Below are 20,985 nucleotides of genomic sequence, written 5' to 3'. Positions count from 1 at the left end.
AATACCTACTGTATATTAAATGATAAACCTGATGCACTTAGCCCTCTCAGGTTATAAAATATAGGGATAGCAATCTGAGTGAGATATACGAAATGGAGGTCACACAGCAGCTATATGCGCACACACAGTCACATTACACAAAGCAGAAATTATGACATGCAATAAACCTGCACTGGACTAGCAATAAAGTAGTACTAAGTATAGCTAAAACTCAATAGATATAACAATGCACAGTAAAGACTGGATGGATATCACAGGGTACTTGTACTATATAACCCTGACTAAATGCACTCTTAACTAACACTGTCAGCATACATGTAGAATACTTAAGTGTCCTGTAAAATGCACAGCGCCGACATGCAGGCGGCTTTTCATTAGAAGCTTCATCTCAGGGCTGCTGGAGCAGCCCCCCTGTTGTATGCCTGCTTACTGCATGGAACCAACTACAAAACTGAGCTACTGCGCACGGAGGTGAGATTATAGAGGAGGCAGCGCTATGCATTCTGGGAACAGTCAAAGCTTTGAGCCTGTTGGTGCCTCAGATCAAGATCCTACTCTACACCCCAATGTCATTCCCTGTGAAGCCCAGTGTACCCAGCAGCAGAAATGCTTTCTGAGGATAGCAAACCTTAGATTGCACTGATGGGACAGTGCTATAGGAACATGTAGGCAAGCATCACGGCTATCCAGGGATACCATATAATCCCCTGCCTCCATGGATAAAATGATGGAACATAAAGTCTCCATATGAAACAGAGGTACCCAAATGTATTTGTTCAGCACTGAGATTGAGAATGGGCCGGAATGACCAATTTGGCTTCTGAACTAGAAACAGGTTGGAGTAAAAACCCTGTCCTCGTTCTGCAGGAGGAACTGGAATGATTACTCCTGACTGAAGCAATTTCTGAACTGCCTCTTGCAAAGCCCTAGCCTTTGTCTCTACCCGAGACGGGCTGGTACAAAAAAACAAACCAAACCACCACCTTCGAGGAGGGTGCTTCTTGAAGGCAAAAGCATAACCTCGAGATACCGCTTCCTGCACCCATGCATCTGTTGTAGACTGCTGCCAGATCTATGCAAACTGAAGTTGCCCCCCCCCCACACTACCCTGGGATCCCCACACCATCAGGTGGATGGCTTATTTTCTGTTTTACCAACCGGTCCTCTGGTAGCCCAATGCTTTTTAGTCATACCAGACTTCTTGTATTGGGGCTGCCTGCCATCACTTTTTCCTTTAGCTTTTCCTTGAGACCGAAAGGACCAAAAAGCTGAAACTAGGTTTGAATTTGTATGTGGATTTAAACTTACCTTCTTGGAGTCTGCTTCTGACTCTAAAATATCTGTCAACTCTTTACCAAAAAGAGTATCTCCGGAAAAAGGCAAAGATTCCAAAACCTTCTTAGATTCTGAATCAGCTTTCCACGTACGTAGCCAAACTGCTCTGCGAGCAGCTATTGTGGAAGCAGATGCCCTGGAGGCAATAGTACCCATATCCAATGCTGCTTCTTCCAAGAACATTGCAGCCTGATTTAGATGTGCTATATGGGATTTTTGCTCTCTAGATGCCATTAAAAAAATCCCACTCCAATACATCAGCCCTGGCAGCCACTGCCTTTGCCATCCAAGCTGAAGCCATGGCTGGTCTCCGAGCCGGCTCTAGGCAAAAGGCAAACTAAGCAAATGCCTAGGGCATTTGGAACGCCATGGGGCACAAGCAGCTTCTGCTGATAAAAATGATGCAGCATGCCTATATTCTGTGTGTGACTGCGGATCTATCTGCATACAAAATGCATTACTAATGTGCGGCATATGTGTAAGGGACATTACTGTGCGGTATTGTGTGTATAAAGGCATTCCTAATGTGTGGCATTACGTGTATAAGGTGTACTACTTTGTGGCAATGTATAGAAAGGGCACTACTGTGTGGTGTAACATGAATAAGAGACACTATTGCATGATATGTGAATAAAGTTGCAGTACCCAGTGACGTAATTTCAACTGGGGGTATTCTTGTGTGGCCATGCCCCTTCCCAGCAAGAACATGCCCTGTTCTGAGCTGCGCACTGAATGTGCACACTGTTCCTGTTTAAAATATAGGCGGTCGGAGCACCAAAATGAGGACTGTTATGGGTAATGGTGCTGGGAAAGAAGTACAGGGTCAGAACTAGTGTGTGCTAGGGGGCACCAGCCAAAATCTTGCCTAGGGCAAGATATTGGTTAGGGCCGGCTCTGGCTGGTCTTAGGACTGAGGACGGACGGAGGGAGGACGGACGGAGGGAGGACGGAGGGAGGGAGGACGGAGGGAGGGAGGACGGAGGGAGGGAGGGGAGGACGGAGGGAGGGAGGGGAGGACGGAGGGAGGGAGGGGAGGACGGAGGGAGGGAGGGGAGGACGGAGGGAGGGAGGGGAGGACGGAGGGAGGGAGGGAGGACGGAGGGAGGGAGGGAGGACGGAGGGAGGGAGGGAGGACGGAGGGAGGGAGGGAGGGAGGACGGAGGGAGGGAGGGAGGGAGGACGGAGGGAGGGAGGGAGGGAGGACGGAGGGAGGGAGGACGGACGGACGGACGGAGGGAGGACGGAGGGAGGGAGGGAGGGGGGAGGGAGGGAGGACGGAGGGAGGGAGGGAGGGAGGACGGAGGGAGGGAGGGAGGGAGGACGGAGGGAGGGAGGGAGGGAGGACGGAGGGAGGGAGGACGGACGGACGGACGGAGGGAGGACGGAGGGAGGGAGGGAGGGGGGAGGGAGGGAGGGCGGGGGGAGGGAGGGCGGGGGGAGGGAGGACGGAGGGAGGGAGGACGGAGGGAGGGAGGACGGAGGGAGGGAGGACGGAGGGAGGGAGGACGGAGGAAGGGAGGGAGGAGGGAGGACGGAGGGAGGGAGGGAGGAGGGAGGACGGAGGGAGGGAGGACGGAGGGAGGACGGAGGGAGGGAGGAGGGAGGGAGGACGGACGGAGGGAGAACGGACGGAGGGAGAACGGACGGACGGACGGGAGGACGAAGGGAGAAAGAAAGGAGAAACTCTATCCGTGACATCATTTAATGATGTTGAAGGCAGAGGTAATGTAGATTTTCGCACTAATCGAATCACATGCATAGCTACCTTGGGAGCCACCTCCCTTTTTAAACAATCCCCAGCTGGAAGAGGATAATTGGAATGCCATTTCCTAGGAATTCTAAACTTATTGGGCGTAGCCCAAGCCTCTGCCATAATTTCCATCAGCTGATCTGACCCCGGAAACTCAGTCTTAACTGTTTTGGGACGTTTAACCACAGGTGCCTTGTTTTTAACACAGGCTCTGCTGAATCCTCTAAGGATAGAATGGCTTTCACTGCTTTAATTAATGCAGCTATATCCACTGAGCTGAGCCCTTCCTCCTCTTCGTATGCCGAACCAGAGTTTGAGCTTTCATCCTCCAATGAATCCTCATCTGAAGCATGTGTAGCCTGTGAGGATGAAGATTTACTTACCACTGGCTTATCAAGCCTGTTTCTTTTGAGAGACTGCTGCTGGAAGTGATAAACCACAGGTGGGAAGCTGCATGCAAAGGTTAATTGTGTAACCTATCCCTGGTACAGGAGTTGGGATTATCAGTTCAGCTATACTGGATGTCTGTGCAAACATAGGCCAAGGGTGATCAACCTGCACCTGAGTCTGCCCTGTATTTTTCAAGAGACCCTGGTGAAAGCTAAAACAATTTGCACACAAACCATCCTGAACCAGATCCTGAGAGGTTAACCCAGCTTCGCAAGACAAACATGATATGAGTGTTGGTGTCGCTGTGAGTGTATCTTCCTCACCTCTGCCGCTCTTAGTCATGATAAATGATCAACACTTCCACAGTTTACAACAGAATTTGTGACTGTAATCACTTTAAGCTTTTTAAAGTGATATACAATCTGACCCTACCCTGCTATGCACCAGCATTGAGGACCGGAATAGAGAACTGACAGAATATATAGTAAAGTCAGCAATCGCACTAGCAGTCAGTCACATGTTCTACATAAGTATAATAAGCAATATGAGCACATCAACTACAAATACATTTCAAGTATGTAAGCGAACAGATTACTGAATCATGTTTAAAACAGATCTACCGTATTCAGACGCTGTTAGGATCTCCTGCTCTGTGCTGCCACGTCGCCATGGCAACCGGGAGGCAAGTGTTAGCGAAGTAACCTGAGCGCAGCTGATACTCCGGTCCAGGTTTTTACTGTGTAGTGGTTACAGGCTCTGTGCACGGCAGGGAATCCGGTGCTGGTTTTGTGCTCACAGTCTGAGGTCTGAGTGGGGCATGGACAGCACCTGCTATATAAACCATCCTCTCAGGCTAGGCAAATGCTGCGGAATCTTTGTTTGTTAGTCAGTTCCAGAGTTAGCTAGTACTGTGTGACTTTGTATTTACTTGTTGCTTACTGCGAATAGGCCTTGGGATTCGGTACTGCGAATAGGCCTTGGGATTCGGTACTTCATTCTGCCAATCCGGACCTAGCAGTAAGACTGGAGTCAGTTGTTTGACCTGCTGGGGTTCTTTTGCTATTCTGTGAACCCAGCAGGTTTGCGGCTGTACTCTCAGACCTGCTTGCTTAATCCTCCCTCACTGTGCAGGGCGTCCAGGTGTCAGTTTAGTGGCAGTAAGCTGAACCTGTGCCCTGCAAGTGGGGGTTAGGATTGTGGATACTCTCCTTGTGTCTATATTTCTATCTCTGACCAAGGAGTTTATTCCCACACCCGTTGGTAACCCTTTGGGGTTCTTTCTGTTGCTCTTAGCAACATCATTTCAGGTGCTCCACATGTTAAATCACTACACATCGCTTCATTGTCCGCTCTATTCCATCTGAGCATTCCTGACACTAGGGAGACACCCAATTCCTGAGCCTTTGGGCTTCTCCGTTCACTTTGTGTTTATTAGTTATTCCATCACCTCCTGTGTATGTTATGTTATACTGTCTGTGAGTTCGTTTGCTTCGCTTCCCTCTCTGTTCATACACCGGTATACTCCTGTTAGCACTGGTGTGCGTAACAGACGCCTAGCGAAAGAAACAGTAATAGTATACAGACTCATATGCAATAGGCACTTACGTAACTATTTGTACTCAAAAGGTAATAGACTTAGTGCTGTATTACCCATACTCAGCAGAGTGGGATACAGAGACTCACCCCGCTTCCAGGACCGATCAATACATCTGGAAACGCTGAGTGGATCCATCTGCTACTAGTGTACACTCCTGCTCCATGGATCTATAGTGAGCACAGACGCACCAGTCACACAGCCGCCTATGCTGCGACTGGGTCCCCTTCGTATACAGCGTCTCAGACGGAAGCGGGAAAACCGTTCATGGCGGGAGACACTGAGGAAACAGGTCATAAACCGGGGGGAGGGGTGACCAGGAGAGTGTCTAACTCCCCACTGCTGACATCAACCCTAGGGATCGCGGCCTCATACTATTCCTGGAGCCTATGATCCCTAAGGCCTAGTGCTGGTGCCCCCGAGGTGGCAGCCGCATCAGCGACTGTTTGGTAGTCCGTATTCCCCTTCTAAGCGGAACCGATGCTCCGGCCACAGCCTGGTAACGTCTGCTGGACCTGCTAGTATATCAGACACATATGCCCGCCGAAACAGCACTGTAGTAATGGGTTAGCGTTGTCGCGACCCAGCAGAGAGTTGTTGGAGCGATTAAGGTACGTACAGTACAAGACTTTTTTAGAAAGATCACTCAAGAAAAAATAAAATAGTAAGACTATAAAAATAAAATAAGAAAGCTTAGGGCTGCTAAAAACCAGCAGCTCTCTGACCATGGTCCCGCTCCTGCCGCACCAAACAAAAAACTGATTTGCCTGAGCCATGAGGCGGGGATATATGGACAAGCCCGTTGCATGCTGGGAGGCCAAAAAGCTTTGACCGATTGGGATATGATTAAGCGACAGCGGATTTGCAACAATGTTATCCTGTGGATAACCTGTGGACCCTGCCAGAGAAAACATGGATTAGTGTGCCTTGAGGACCGATGTTCGGAATAACTGGTCTAGGCCATGATTTGATTTAAAGGCCAAGATACACAACCCACCACTAACTGCAGATGCGATAGTGAGGTTTGAATTGCACTGGGGCTAGTTCGGTGTCTGGACAAAGCAGGCCTGTTGACTCTTCTAGCAAGTGATAATTTACAGGAAAGTGGTCACTAGGAATACACATGTGGTCAGTGTGCACTGTAGAGAGCACCAATCACTTCTGCTATGGACCTCATCAAGATTTTACAGAGTGATGCAAAATGTTAGCACTGCTGCCTACAGAGGGTGTATGTTTGAAACACTGTAAAACACATCAGCCAGTGAAGGTGGTTTGTAATGTTAATTGGTTCCACTATAGTAGAATCAAAGTCAAACACTATGTGATACAGTATTCAAACAGGAGCTTTCTGCATTCCCTGCAGAGACTACACTTTATGCACTGGTAGAATAGCATGAGCTACTGTATACATCAGACACTGGCCAAACACTATAGGCTGGAAAGACTGTGGCACAGATGTATTGTGCTATCTAACATGAAACACAAGTTGCTGCAATTATAACAAAGCCAACACCTCCATATTGGCCATATATTTTCCTTGAACCATCACTGAAGTTTAGAATATTGTTCCCTCCAATCCCCTGTAGTAGGGCCACATGTACAGTATGACTCGTACTTAAGATTACGGCTATTCCTTGCCTTTGCAGATTTGGAGTGGTCAGGCCTCTGTTACATAGAAATACAAGGTAGTCACCGTCTACTTTATGCAATGTAAAGAAAGACCATGTCAAGATGTAGCTTAAATAACCAGGCATTTATTGACCTGAGATAGCAGTAGCCTATGAATCAGAACCTTATAGATTAAACATCTTAAAATGGTGCTAAAATGTAAATTACAATAGAAAATGTATAATGGGGGATTGAGCAAAAAAAAAAAAAAAAAGTTACATTGTGCAGGGGAATGCAGTAATATACCACAGTGGTCCCACAGTGTAAAGTCTTAAAAATGTATACCTAACCGACAAGTCCTGAAGTATAAGATTACACTATTAGCTAAAGCTAGCAGCGTTTATACATATTTTACAAGAAAATATGGGCATTAAAACAGCCTAGAAGTCAGATCATTAAAATTTTCATAAAAGTGCAATTATATAAAAAAAATAAAAAACAAAAATAATGTTTGTTAAAAACCAATGTAAGGGACCAGACTGACAGTCTCGTAGATTTGGGATGCATAGCTTGCATAAGCACATTCATAGACGAAACCCTTCATGGCATCCATGTACAGCTGCTGACCAGAATGCAGATAGAGCCAAATTAATCTGCTTAAGTGGGCACCCACAGTATCACCGTGTAGTCTCTCTGAAAGAAAAGAAATAAAGCACGGTTAATGTAGGAGTTCTGTATATGCTGAGATTCAGCCAATGTCAGACTAATCTTACACCATGCTGATCATGACATTTGTACACGTTGCTGCATCGGGGCAATGCAGTTGTATAGATACAGGCAACTCCTCATACAAGCAAATACCAACAAGCTGTGCAAATTAAATGGTGGCAGACTTTACTTCTTAGTTGCTATTTATAGAACAAAAACAAAAGCCAAGCAAAGCTTTCTTGCCTGGGTAACCAAACAAACCCAGCACACTAACTGAACTGCTCCAGAGATGTGTAATTAAGGCTGTGTGCTCATGTATGAGCAGTTGTATGCCAGGCAAGGTTTAAAGTACCTTTTTATACAATATACTTTTGCACCAGTATTCTAACGTTCGCAAATACAGTGCATCATTTGCAAGGCTCATGTCACAGGCCGATTTCTTTAGACCAGATCACATTTTTATTACAAAAGAAAAAAAAAAAAAGTTGCTTTTTTATAAAGTCAATGTACAATAAATAACACAATCAATCCATCAGCACGATCACAAACAAGGTCAAACTGTAAACCAACAAAGCCTGGATTATATTAGGCCAACTAACAGGCTTTCTACGCATGGTCTGTTAAAGATAGCCAGTGTTTAGTTGTTCCATCACCTACTCTGGCTGAATCATAGTTAAGATGGATATAGTGTAGCAGTGACCAATCTATAGTTGAAGATTTTCCATGGTGCAATTAATGGCCATAGTAATCTAAGATACAGCATGCAAATCCAATTTTATTTAAATGGTGCAAAAGAGCTGAAATGTGGATCAAATGAAAGTATATTGAAAAGCATGTGCTGCCAGCAGATTAGACAGACCTGTAGTTTCTGAATCATGGCACCCTTATAGTAGCATTTTTCACCCCCAGGCCAAAGGTTTCTTATTGAGAAACTCAGAAAAATGTAAGTAAATTGTGCTTACCATCTTTAGGTTAACTTATGTGGTGTCAGATAGGGCTGTGCTTCTCTGTCCACATTTTAGGATGGTCAAATCTGTTCTGGTGGTAACCAATCATATTGCCTAAAAATATTTTGTACTGGACCAGCAGCCTGTCACACCCCAGGGTGCCAATGAACACAGCTTGGAAGCCACTGCGAGATCAAGATTTGCTAGAAAGCATTGCCTTTGCTGTACAAGTTACCTTCACAGAGCTTTGTTTCATATTCCAATAGATGGAAGAGGCTCTCTGGTAGAAGGCTGCTCACCCAGAAGTTCTGTTCTTGAAGGATCCAATTGTGTACTAGTTGTTTCCGAAACAGGAAGCCTTTGACTTGCTCTAAGTAGATTAGCTCTCCAGAGGCCATGAACAATCTGGAGAAGAGAAGCATTTGTAGAATCTCCCTAGTACAGCAATATCTTGAACCCAAATGTCTTTTCTTGAATTTAAGATCAACATGTTTTGGTAAGAGCCGTGCATTTCTGGGCAAGTAACTCACAAAGCCAAGCTGCTTGTGCGCCCTTCCCATTGGAGGAAGCCATGTATTAGCTAGACTGGAGCCAGTGTCCACTCTGCCACTATCCTTATTTTAGTAAACACTAACCCTGGGTTGTCTAGTAGTGGGTGTAGTATTTGGGGAACAATGCTGCACATTTGTTTTCAATTTTTACAACTGAAAACTACTAAAAAAAAATAAAAAAAAAAAATGGTTTCATTCAAAGTTTTAGAACTCCGTTTGGACTTTATAACAGCTACATAAAGCCTATGATCTGCATATTCATACATACAGCAGTGTGCATTTTCAAACTGCATCTGATGTATATTTGAAGACACCAAAAACCAACTGTCATATTCTCCTTATCCACATTTGACAAAGCCTACATTGCAGTACCAAATCCGCCATCATGATCTTTACATTCCAAGCACAGATACAGTGCACCACTGATAACACTGTATAGACAGCTCTTACCTGTAGCACGGCAATGCATCTATTAGCTTCCAATTCACATAGTTGCCAGCAATTTCTTCAAGACTGCAGATTCTTGACATCTGAACTTTAGCTACCAACCAAAACTGGTCATGATTAACCATGGAAACCTGGGCCTCAGATTTCAGCACACGGTACACCCCTTCTAATGCATCTTTGTAGACCTGAAAGATTTTAGCATCTGTTTCCACTACTTAACTAAAGAATTTTTAATCAAATATCCATGGGCAATATAAAAACAGGCCATTCAGTAACATATGGAAAGTGGATAAAATACATAATCTGGGGCAAGTGGTTTGGCGACCAACAGTTTGAACAGACACCATCCAAAGGGCTAGGTAGGAGACACCTCAAGCAGCAATTCCCATAACAAAGCAAGTTTAGTAGTTTTGAAGCATGCCGTCCTACAAGTTATTATTTTCTCTGGAGGACTCATGAGGAGTTACCAGTCAGACTCACAGCTCTCAGCACAAGATGGTGGGGAAGAATTGGAAAAGGCTATAATGCACAATGCAGATAGCTCAGAGGCGCAATACAAGCCTCTTAGCTCATGACACCATGTGCCTGTGGTTGCCATGGCAACTACAAGACTTAAATATTGTTCCTTCAGGCTCCTAATGATTTATAGTTTAAAGATATCATTCCAGTAGCCTGCCATAGTGATTTGTTAAAAAATAATTTCATGAAATTGCTGCTTTGCAGTGGTTAATTGACAGGTATAGTAATTCTCAGGGCCTGGAGGCAGAGATCCAGCAATGCCAGGTCCCCTTACTCCAAGGCACTTCAAATCTGCTCTGAAGTCCTCCTCTGGGAAGTATACTGTTTGTATGTGCTAGACTGTCAACTCTCAGATTGTCTTAGATCTTTTCAGAGCTAAGCAGGACACTATGGGCAGTATTCCGATATATCCCAACCAATCTCCTTTCTAAAGTGAAACCAGTTATCGCGCCCATAGTAATCAGGTTTAGCTGCGCAAAGGGTTAGTGCACCTCACTACCCTGGGGGTAGCTAGCTGAAATGATACCACACCTGCTAGCAGAAAGGGGGTGGAAAGAATTGAGCACCACCCATTGAGGCTACTTGCTGCTATCAAAGGCTATTGCATTACAACTAGTGTTAATTGCACAAGAAATCAATTACCTTCTTTTGTTTAAATCTTCCCCATTTGCGGCCCAGAATCCAAGCTAAGAGGGATTTGCACATGGAAAAGTAGTTCTCCACAATTTGGATACCTACATGTAGTTGTATAGCCAAGGAGAGAGGGTAGAAAGAAAAAAAAGAGAAAATGATAATATATATCTATATACACACACACAATCAATATCAGCGTGTCATACAGTCCCATGGCTTCATTTGATTAATTTTACCTTTTATTATGGATGCAGGTGCTTTGTCCCTTGCAATTCCTGTATTTGCAATTAGTATGTGAGGGGCAAGCCAGGTTATAGCACCCCTTACACCCACATAGCTTGCCATTGCACAAAGGCTTATTTTTTTTATAAAGCTTCTGCTAATAATTCACATTTGTTTTCTTTGCAAAGCTACTCCGAGCACAGCAAGCAGACCTAAAATTAATGGGAAAGCATAAAGCCAGACTAGTGAGGCGCCTCACAATACTCTGAATACACCAGCTACTCAGTGTGCATTCTCTTAACCGTTTTAGCTCCACAAACAAGTTATTTTAAATAGGCTACATTGGCATTACTTCATCATGGACAGTGGATCATATTTGAACATTGCACTGAAATCTCACTATATAATGGAAACAGAATATAAAGTGTTTCACTGTTATTCATTGCACTTACATTTTTTCCCCCACTATAATCATTGTTTTTACAATGTTAGAATGAAAAAAGAAAATACAATTAAGTCAAAGGTAGTGTAGCCTAACCCTTGGAGTAACAACTGGTAGTACAGTATACTATATGTTGCTATTGATCAGGAAAAAAACCTCCAAATACTCAAAGGGTTACATGTTATGCTTCAGTTGTATAAGATACAGCATGCTAGTTTTCAGAATTCACATTCTGTTTTCAATATGCCAACAGGACTGAAGTCAGAAAAAAATAAAAAATAAAACACACACACACACACACACACACACACACACACACACACACACACACACACTTATCAAATGCAACCAGAACACGACTTTGTAAACATGTTGTTACCTATATTCTCATCGCCATTGGCCAGCTTTCCATTCCAGAAGTCATCTGTTATGTAATGAAGAGATGCAAGATACTCTGTATCACAGTCTGCAGATCCCCACCTAGATACCTTCTTTTTATCAAACCTTTGCCACCACAGGTAAATTCTCTGCAGTTGTCTAGCACATGACTTGGAAAGGCCAAAGAGCCAATAAGAAAAGAGCCACTGAAACCGGTATTTATTGTACTGGCAATAAAGCCACTCCATATCCTCATGACCTGTATAAAAAGGACAAATTATACAGTACAATTAACATATACACCATGTTAGCATCCATGTGTAAGTGTATGATGCACCATATAGAAGGAACAGTACAGGGCAGAAATGGCAGAGGGCCTTATGCAATATAATACAACAAAATCAGAGTACATCACATGGGGGTATATTCAATTTAAGTCGAAAGCTGCAGTCTGTCGAAAAGATGGCAGTTTGACTTATTTAGGTCTGAAGGGGTTCCGACCTGTTCAATCTAACCCCAAATTATTCGACAAGTCTAGGAATTCGACTTGTCGAAAAGCACGTGGATCGGCGGCATAGCTGCCAATCCGCGTGCTTCTGCTACAGCAGCCGCCATGTAGCCGGAGGATGAGTCACAGCCGCCACTCACAGCAGCATCCACCAGGCTCCAGCAAGCGAAACCTCGCTTGCTGGAGCCGGCTGGACGCTGCAGTAACATTCTCCGGCTACTCTGAGGTAGCACTGCTCTCCCATCTCCATTCAACTTTTTTTTTTTTTTTTTTAAAGTCGCATTGAGTAGCCCTAGTTGGATCCATTCCGACAAATGAATGTCGGAATGGATCCAACTTCAATTGAATATACCCAACGGTCAGTAAACTATCTGCAACAAATTGTAGTATGTTTAAAAGGTTCTAAGCTCTGCATAGAAAGTGGCAGGAAAGTATGCTGCTTAAAGGTTTGTAGCTGGTCTTTGTTTAAGGAATATCCACACTACTGTGAGGTTGACAACCTCAAAGTGGGAGTTCCATTCAATAAGCGCACAGCATTTTATCCACAGGGGCAGATAAAATTTACGTGGGCTTCAAAGTAACCACTTTGTAAATATTCCCCTAAGTAAAATGCAGCATGATCTGGCACTAAAGGAATACCTAGTACTGTAGTTGAAGACATCCAATTCTAACATGTCACTAGACTAATATTTCAGCACCAATACCACTTTTATTATGCATGTAGCCAAATCTAAGTGCCAGTAGCTATTCTTAATGGACGGATGTGTTTTATTGTCACATTACACGCATTGGCATCTATGAATAGTATCAGTAATGTAACTTTATATTTTTCTACACTTCAGCTTCATCCTACTATCATATGGACAGCTGCATGAAGGGGCAACATTGTATCATAACTTTAAAAGGAGACTGTACTCAGCTTATGTTTTGTTATGTGAACAACCACATTAAGTGGCAGAATCAAAGTCACAGTTGTACACTTGCCCAAAATATTCATATCAAGTCCTTTTGCATTTTGTGTATAGAGAAACATTTTGATTTAAACAATTTGTTGAAATGTTCACCATTACATGGATATGCACTAACCACCGGTTTATAAACTAGACTCTGAAACAGTCGGTTTCCTATACACTGTTGCTGCCATATCCACAGATGCCATCAATTTACAGATTATGCCGACAGATCACTTCATTTAGGTGGTTACACATATTGCTATGCAATGTCCATTATAAAAAAAAAAATGCAGCCAATGTTTTAATTCTTTAAGTGCAACTTTCAGACAGAAGTCCTGCTTTCCCACTATTGGGTACTGGTAATTTGTGGCTCCCAGTATGATTTATCTGCCTACAAAATGACAAAAGCTTCTTGTAAGAGTTACCTTATCAAGTTTACCATTTGGGAAGGGGAACACTACACCACCCAAGAAGTTGTTTGTATTGGATGCATTACAGCTAGCAATTTCTCATTGCCATGGAAGAGTCATGTGGCCAAACTTTATAACTAAACTATGCAATTATGTTTCACATGGGTACAATGAGCAACTCCTGTAAAGATTGGGTGTTTAAAGACCAAATTTGAGGTCATGTAAGAACCACATGCCCATCTAGCCTGCTCTCTTTCCTAATAATGCTGATTTAGCATCTTCTGTCCCAACCATTTTTTTCCCCTCTAGCATTATCCATTACCCTTTAGTTACATTATATCTCCAAATGTCCAGTTTGTTTGTTTACAGTTGTTGTTTTTTAATATGGTATTTTTATTCGACAAATACAGTGAACAGTATTGACATGTATACATAAATCAATAGATGCCATACAAGCAATAAACATTCAAGAACCCAAAGGCAATGGATCCCAGAAAGTCACACAGAAGCTCAAGAACATATAAGAGCCATAAGTGGCAAATTAAATGACAGAGAATATATCAGAAAACTGGTGACTGTACTGAAATACATTCTAGTGCTTGAACCAATAAAGGAGACTACAATACTGTGTTCAGCATGTGTCATTATTTGAAGTAGCGGATTCAAATTTTTTAGATTTAAAGGTGTAACTCCTACAATATTTTATTACTCTCCAACCGTGGTTCTGTATACGATACATGATATTATCTTTTATCTACTTTGCATTGTTATTCTGTGCATGCACTGCTTTCTCTTCAATAAAAAATAAAATAAAAATAGAGTGCAACTCCGAAACAGAAAAAGAAAAAGGATGACCAATAGGCAAGTAATGTCTGCATATCAGATAGTAAGAGTAAAAGTAGAAACCACTGGTCACACTAGTTATCAATGCTGGGAATATATTGAATCTGTCCATGTAGACCAGATATTACCGTATTTAGAGTGCACTACAGGACACGTATACACACTTTTCATGTTTTAAAGAGGAATTAACCAAAACTACCCATGCTTCAAAAGCAGTACCTGAGGAAGCCATACAAGAGCGGGCTATGCACACCTTGGCTAGGGAACACAGATTAACGACATATTGACTGTCCAGATAATTAAGTAATACCCCATCCCAAGCACCCAATATACACTGAGTGAGAACTGGTTCAGGGATGCCAGTAACCACCATTACAGTTTTTACTGGAGACCAGAAGGAACAAACTACGCCGCATACCCAGATGAGGTGCCAAAAGGAACCTGGCATGAGCCCACACTTACGACAGTTAGAGGAGGCACGGCCACCAAATCTAACAAATCTAGCAAGTAAGTTCTATGGAGAACAAAATACTGAATTGTTAAAATCTAATAGAAACTGTGGCCTGACGTGGGAGTTCTCTAGCTGCATCCCATTCTTTACTCAGAACCCAACTCTCCCTCCCAACGCACCCAAAGCCCAGGTAAGGCCTCTGTGTGGTGTTCAGCTAAGAGGAAGGAATAAGTTAGAGATACAGCTTTAACAGGACCCAATTTAATTTAAAAAAAATTTTTTTAAGGATGAGGGGGGTAAGGACTGGAGGGGTGTCCCTGAACTGCGCCTGGATAGCCTGCCTAAGTTGTAAGAAACAAAAAATAAGATTTTAAACCTACCGGTAAATCTATTTCTCCTAGTCCGTAGAGGATGCTGGGGACTCCGTAAGGACCATGGGGTATAGACTGGCTCCGCAGGAGATAGGGCACCTAAAAAGAACTTTGACTATGGGTGTGCACTGGCTCCTACCTCTATGCCCCTCCTCTAGACCTCAGTTAGAGAACTGTGCCCAGAGGAGATGGACAATACAAGGCAGGATTTAGCAATCCAAGGGCAAGATTCATACCAGCCCACACCAATCATACCATGTAACCTGGAACATACATAACCAGTTAACAGTATGAACAAACTACAGTAACGGTCCAAGACCGAAGTCAACTGTAACATAACCCTTATGTAAGCAACAACTATATACAAGTCTTGCAGAGTTTCCGCACTGGGACAGGCGCCCAGCATCCTCTACGGACTAGGAGAAATAGATTTACCGGTAGGTTTAAAATCTTATTTTCTCTTACGTCCTAGAGGATGCTGGGGACTCCGTAAGGACCATGGGGTTTATACCAAAGCATCCAATCGGGCGGGAGAGTGCGTATGACTCTGCAGCACCGACTGAGCAAACGCTAGGTCCTCATCAGCCAGGGTATCAAACTTGTAGAATTTAGCAAAAGTGTTTGACCCCGACCAAGTCGCCGCTCGGCAAAGTTGTAAAGCAGAGACTCCTCGGGCAGCCGCCCAAGAAGAGCCCACCTTCCTAGTGGAATGGGCCTTAACCGAATTTGGTACCGGCAATCCAGCCGTAGAGTGAGCCTGCTGAATCGTATTACAGATCCAGCGAGCAATAGTCTGCTTCGAAGCAGGAGTGCCAATCTTATTGGCCGCATACAGGATAAACAGAGCCTCTGTTTTCCTAATTCTAGCCGTCCTGGCTACATAAATTTTTAAGGCCCTGACTACGTCCAGGGATCTGGAATCCTCCAGGTCACTTGTAGCCACAGGCACCACAATAGGTTGATTCATATGGAACGAAGAAACCACTTTTGGCAAAAATTGCGTACGTGTCCTCAATGCAGCTTGATCCACAGAAAAATCAAGTAGGGGCTCTTGTGCGACAAAGCCGCCAATTCTGACACTCGCCTTGCTGATGCTAAGGCCAACAACATGACCACCTTCCAGGTAAAAAATTTCAACTCAACCTTGTTAAGCGGTTCAAACCAGTGTGATTTTAGGAACGGCAACACCACGTTCAGGTCCCATGGTGCCACAGGAGGCACAAAAGGGGGCTGGATGTGCAGCACTCCCTTTGCAAACGTCTGGACTTCTGGAAGAGAAGCCAATTCCTTCTGAAAGAAAATCGAGAGGGCCGAAATCTGTACCGTAACAGAGCCTAATTTCAGGCCCATATCCACTCCTGTCTGTAGGAAGTGGAGAAGACGACCCAGATGAAAATCTTCCGTAGGTGCATTCTTGGTCTCACACCAAGACACATACTTTCACCAGATACAGTGATAATGTTTTATCGTCACCTCCTTCCTTGCCTTCATTAACGTAGGGATGACCTCTTCCGGAAATCCCCTTTTTTGCTAGGATTCGGCGTTCAACCGCCATGCCGTCAAACGTAACCGCGGTAAGTCTTGAAATACACAAGGCCCCTGCTGCAACAGGTCTTCCCTCAGAGGAAGAGGCCAGGGATCTCCTGTGAGCATCTCTTGTAGATCCGAGTACCAGGCCCCTCGAGGCCAGTCTGGGACAACGAGTATCGTTCGTACTCTTCATCTTCTGATCCTCAACACTTTTGTGATGAGAGGAGGAGGAGGAAACACGTAGACCGATTTGAACACCAACGGTGTTACCAGAGCGTCCACTGCTATTGCCTGAGGGTCCCGAGACCTGGCGCAGTACCTCTGAAGTTTTTTGTTGAGGCGTGACGCCATCATGTCTATTTGAGGAGTTCCCCAAAGACGTGCTACGTCTGCAAAGACTTCTTGATGAAGTCCCCACTCTCCTGGATGGAGATAGTGTCTGCTGAGGAAGTCTGCTTCCCAGTTGTCCACTCCCGGAATGAAGACAGCTGACAGAGCGCTTACATGATTTTCCGCCCAGCGAAGGATCCTTGTGGCTTCCGCCATCGCGCCTCTGCTTTTTGTCCTGCCTTGGCGGTTCACATGAGCCACTGCTGTGACATTGTCTGATTGAATCAGAACCGGTAGGTTTAGAAGAAAACTCTCTGCTTGTCGAAGGCCGTTGTAAATGGCCCTGAGTGCCAACACATTGATGTGTAGACAGGACTCCTGGTCTGACCAAAGACCCTGAAAATGTTTTCCCTGTGTGACCGCTCCCCATCCTCGGAGGCTCGCGTCCGTGGTAACCAGGATCCAATCCTGAATTTCGAACCTGCGACCCTCCAGGAGGTGAGCACTTTGCAACCACCACAGGAGGGACACTCTGGTCCCTGGGAACAGAGTTATTTTCCAATGTAAGTGCAGATGGGACCCGGACCACTTGTCCAGAAGGTCCCATTGAAAAGTCCTTGCATGGAACCTGCCGAAGGGAATGGCCTCGTAGGCCGCCACCATTTTCCCCAGAACTTGAGTGCATTGGTGAACTGACACCCTTTTCGGTTTTAGCAGGTCTCTGACCATGTTCTGTATGTCTTGGGCTCTCTCTATTGGGAGGAAGACCTTCATTTGTTCTGTATCCAGTATCATACCTAGGAACGGTAGTCGAGTTGTCGGAATCAACTGTGACTTTGGTAGATTTAGAATCCAACCGTGTTGCTGGAGCACTCTCAACAAGAGCGCCACACTGTTCAGCAATTTCTCCCTTGATCTCGCTTTTATCAGGAGATCGTCCAAGTATGGGATAATTGTGACTCCATGCTTGCGCAAGACAACCATAATTTCCGCCATTATCTTGGTGAAAATCCTCGGGGCCGTGGAGAGTCCAAACGGCAACGTCTGAAATTGGTAATGACAATCCTGTACATCGAATCTCAGGTATTCCTGATGGGGGGCATATATGGGGACATGAAGGGACACATCCTTTATGTCCAGAGACACCATAAACTCCCCCTCCTCCATGTTGGCTATTATCGCTCTGAGAGATTCCATTTTGAATTTGAATCTTATGTACCACCCCGTCCGGTTTCGGGACCACAAATAGGGTTGAATAGTAACCTCTTCCCTGCTAGTGCAGGGGAACCTTGATTATCACTTGCTGTATACACAGCGTTTGAATTGCAGCTAACACTACATCCCTTTCCGATGTGGAAGCTGGTAGGGCCGATTTGAAAAATAGGCGCGGGGGCACCTCCTCGAATTCCAATTTGTAACCCTGGGAAACTATTTACAACACCCAGGGATTCAGGTCCGAACTGACCCAGGCCTGACTGAAAAGTCGAAGACGTGCCCCCACCGGTGCAGACTCCCTCAGTGGAGCCCCAGCGTCATGCTGTGGGTTTTGGAGCAGCCGGGGAGGACTTTGGTTCCTGGGCACCTGCCGAAGCAAGTGCTCTCTTGCCTCTGCCCTTACCTCTGGCGAGGAAAGAGGATCCCCGACCTCTTTTGGACTTGTGCGACCAAAAGGACTGCATCTGATAGGGTGTTACTTTCTTTTGCTGTTGGGGAATATATGGTAAAAAATTTGATTTACCTGCTGTGGCTGTGGCAACCAGGTCCGTCAGCCCATCCCCAAACAATACATCACCCTTGTAGGGTAGTACTTCCATATGTTTTTTGGAACCAGCATCACCCGTCCATTGGAGAGTCCATAAGGATCTTCTCGCTGAGACAGACATGGCATTGGTCCTAGAAGCTAGCAATCCAATGTCCCTTTGAGCATCCCTCATAAATAAGACTGCGTCTTTAATATGGGCTAGAGTTAGGAATATAGTATCCTTATCCATATTATCAAATTGATCTGTCAGCTCATCTGTCCAAGCTGCAATTGCGCTACACACCCATGCCAACGCAATTGTCGGTCTTAGCACAGCACCCGTATGAGAATAAATACACTTTAAGGTAGTTTCTTGCCTGCGATCTGCAGGGTCCTTAAGGGCTGCTGTGTCAGGAGACTGTAGCACCACTTTCTTGGACAAGCGCGTCAGGGCTTTGTCCACAGTGGGGGGTGATTCCCAAATCTCCCTGTCCTGCTTAGGGAAAGGGTATGCCATATAAATTCTTTTGGGGATCTGCGGTCTCTTATCCGGAGTCTCCCAAGCTTTTCCAAAGAATTCATTTAATTCATGAGATGTGGGAAAGTTAATAATCTGTTTCTTTTCCTTAAAAACATGTGTACCCTTGTGTCGGGGACAGAGGGTTCATCCACAATATGCAACACATCCCTTATTGCCACAATCATACACTGAATGGTTTTAGTCACCCTAGGGTGCAATTTTACTTCGTCATAGTCGACACTGGAATCAGAATCCGTGTCGGTAGTAGTGTCTTGTGTTAAGGGACGCTTTTGAGACCACGACGGGCCCTGAGAGTCGGTCCAATCTGAGGATTGACCCCCTGATGTCCCCCCTAAATCAGCCTTATCAAGCCTTTTATGTAAAGATGCCACACTTGCATTCAACATATGCCACATGTCCATCCAATCTGGAGTCAGCACAACCGACGGGGACACACCACTCATTTGCTCCACCTCCTCCTTGGAAAAGCCTTCCGCTTCAGACATGTCGACACCACGTACCGACACCCCACACACACAGGGATTAACCTATAAGGGGACAAAACCCCAACCAGGCCCTTAGGAGAGACAGAGAGAGAGTATGCCAGCACACACCCAGCACTTAATAACACTGGAAAAATATGACCAGATAGCGCATATATATATATATATATATATATATATATATATATATATATATATATATATATATATATATATATATATATATATACACATACATACACACATACATATATATATACACATACATACATATTACATACATATATATATATATATATATATATATATATATATATATATATATATATAATTTTTCATTCGGGAGGGCATTTTTCAGTTAGAAGGGCAAAATTAGGTACATACTAAAATGCTTGGTCCTCCCATTCCCACACAATAAAGAATGGGCAGTGCGCGCCAAAGGCGCGCAGCAAAAATTTAGGGGCGTTGTTTTTCGTGGTGAAGGGGCATGGCCACATAATAGTGGCAATTCACACTACACCACACAATAGTGCAGCTAATACACACTGCACCAGGTAGAACCTCCTATACACACTGCGACAGGTAGAGCACGTTATACATATTGCGCCAGGCAGAGCACATTCTACACTTTGCGCCAGGCAGAGCACGTTATACACATTGCACCAGGTAGAGAGCACTGAGACACACTGCACCAGGTAGAGAGCACCGAGAAACATTGCACCAGGTAGAGAGCACAGAGTAACATTGCACCAGGTAGAGAGCACAGAGTAACATTGCACCAGGTAGAGAGCACAGAGTAACATTGCACCAGGTAGAGAGCACGTTATACACATTGCACCAGGTAGAGAGCACTGAGACGCATTGCACCAGGTAGAGAGCACTGAGAAACATTGCACCAGGTAGAGAGCACTGAGAAACATTGCACCAGGTAGAGAGCACTGAGAAACACACTGCACCAGGTAGAGAGCACGTTATACACATTGCACCAGGTAGAGAGCACTGAGGCACACTGCACCAGGTAGAGAGCACTGAGACACACTGCACCAGGGAGAGAGCACTGGGAGGGAGGGGAGGACGGGCAGATGCAGAGCAGCACTCACCGTTGCAGCGGGTCCAGTCTCTTGATGCTGACGGCGGAGCCCAGGTCGCCGTGGTGAGGGGGAATGGCCGTGCAGCGCCGAGGTGAGGGGGAATTTCAAACCATGCCGGAGGACTGGCGGGCGACACCGCAGGCTCTGATTGGCTGCTCCTCCACGCTGACCCTGTCTCCACCTTCAACTGAGAGCTATCAGCGCGGCAGG

The 20,985-nt window shown here is 44.9% G+C and overlaps 1 protein-coding gene across 2 annotated transcripts in view; it reads right to left on the bottom strand.

Annotated features, from left to right (window-relative positions):
* Positions 1–6,803: 6,803 nt before the first annotated feature.
* Positions 6,804–20,985, bottom strand: part of LOC134909877 (uncharacterized) — a 49,094-nt gene continuing 34,912 nt past the window's right edge. For both annotated transcript variants that reach the window (XM_063917220.1, XM_063917219.1), the window contains exons 4-8: positions 11,526–11,783; positions 10,492–10,583; positions 9,334–9,515; positions 8,568–8,737; positions 6,804–7,370 (exon numbers count right to left, since the gene is read on the bottom strand). In XM_063917220.1, coding sequence (XP_063773290.1) covers positions 7,192–7,370; positions 8,568–8,737; positions 9,334–9,515; positions 10,492–10,583; positions 11,526–11,783 — 881 coding nt within the window. In that variant the 3' untranslated portion in view covers positions 6,804–7,191. The remainder of the gene's footprint in view (positions 7,371–8,567; positions 8,738–9,333; positions 9,516–10,491; positions 10,584–11,525; positions 11,784–20,985) is intronic.

Source organism: Pseudophryne corroboree, chromosome 4, assembly GCF_028390025.1.
Source record: "Pseudophryne corroboree isolate aPseCor3 chromosome 4, aPseCor3.hap2, whole genome shotgun sequence".
NCBI lineage: Eukaryota > Metazoa > Chordata > Amphibia > Anura > Myobatrachidae > Pseudophryne > Pseudophryne corroboree.
The sequence above is the reverse complement of the archived record's forward strand: the minus strand, read 5'-3'. Positions and strand labels throughout refer to the sequence as shown.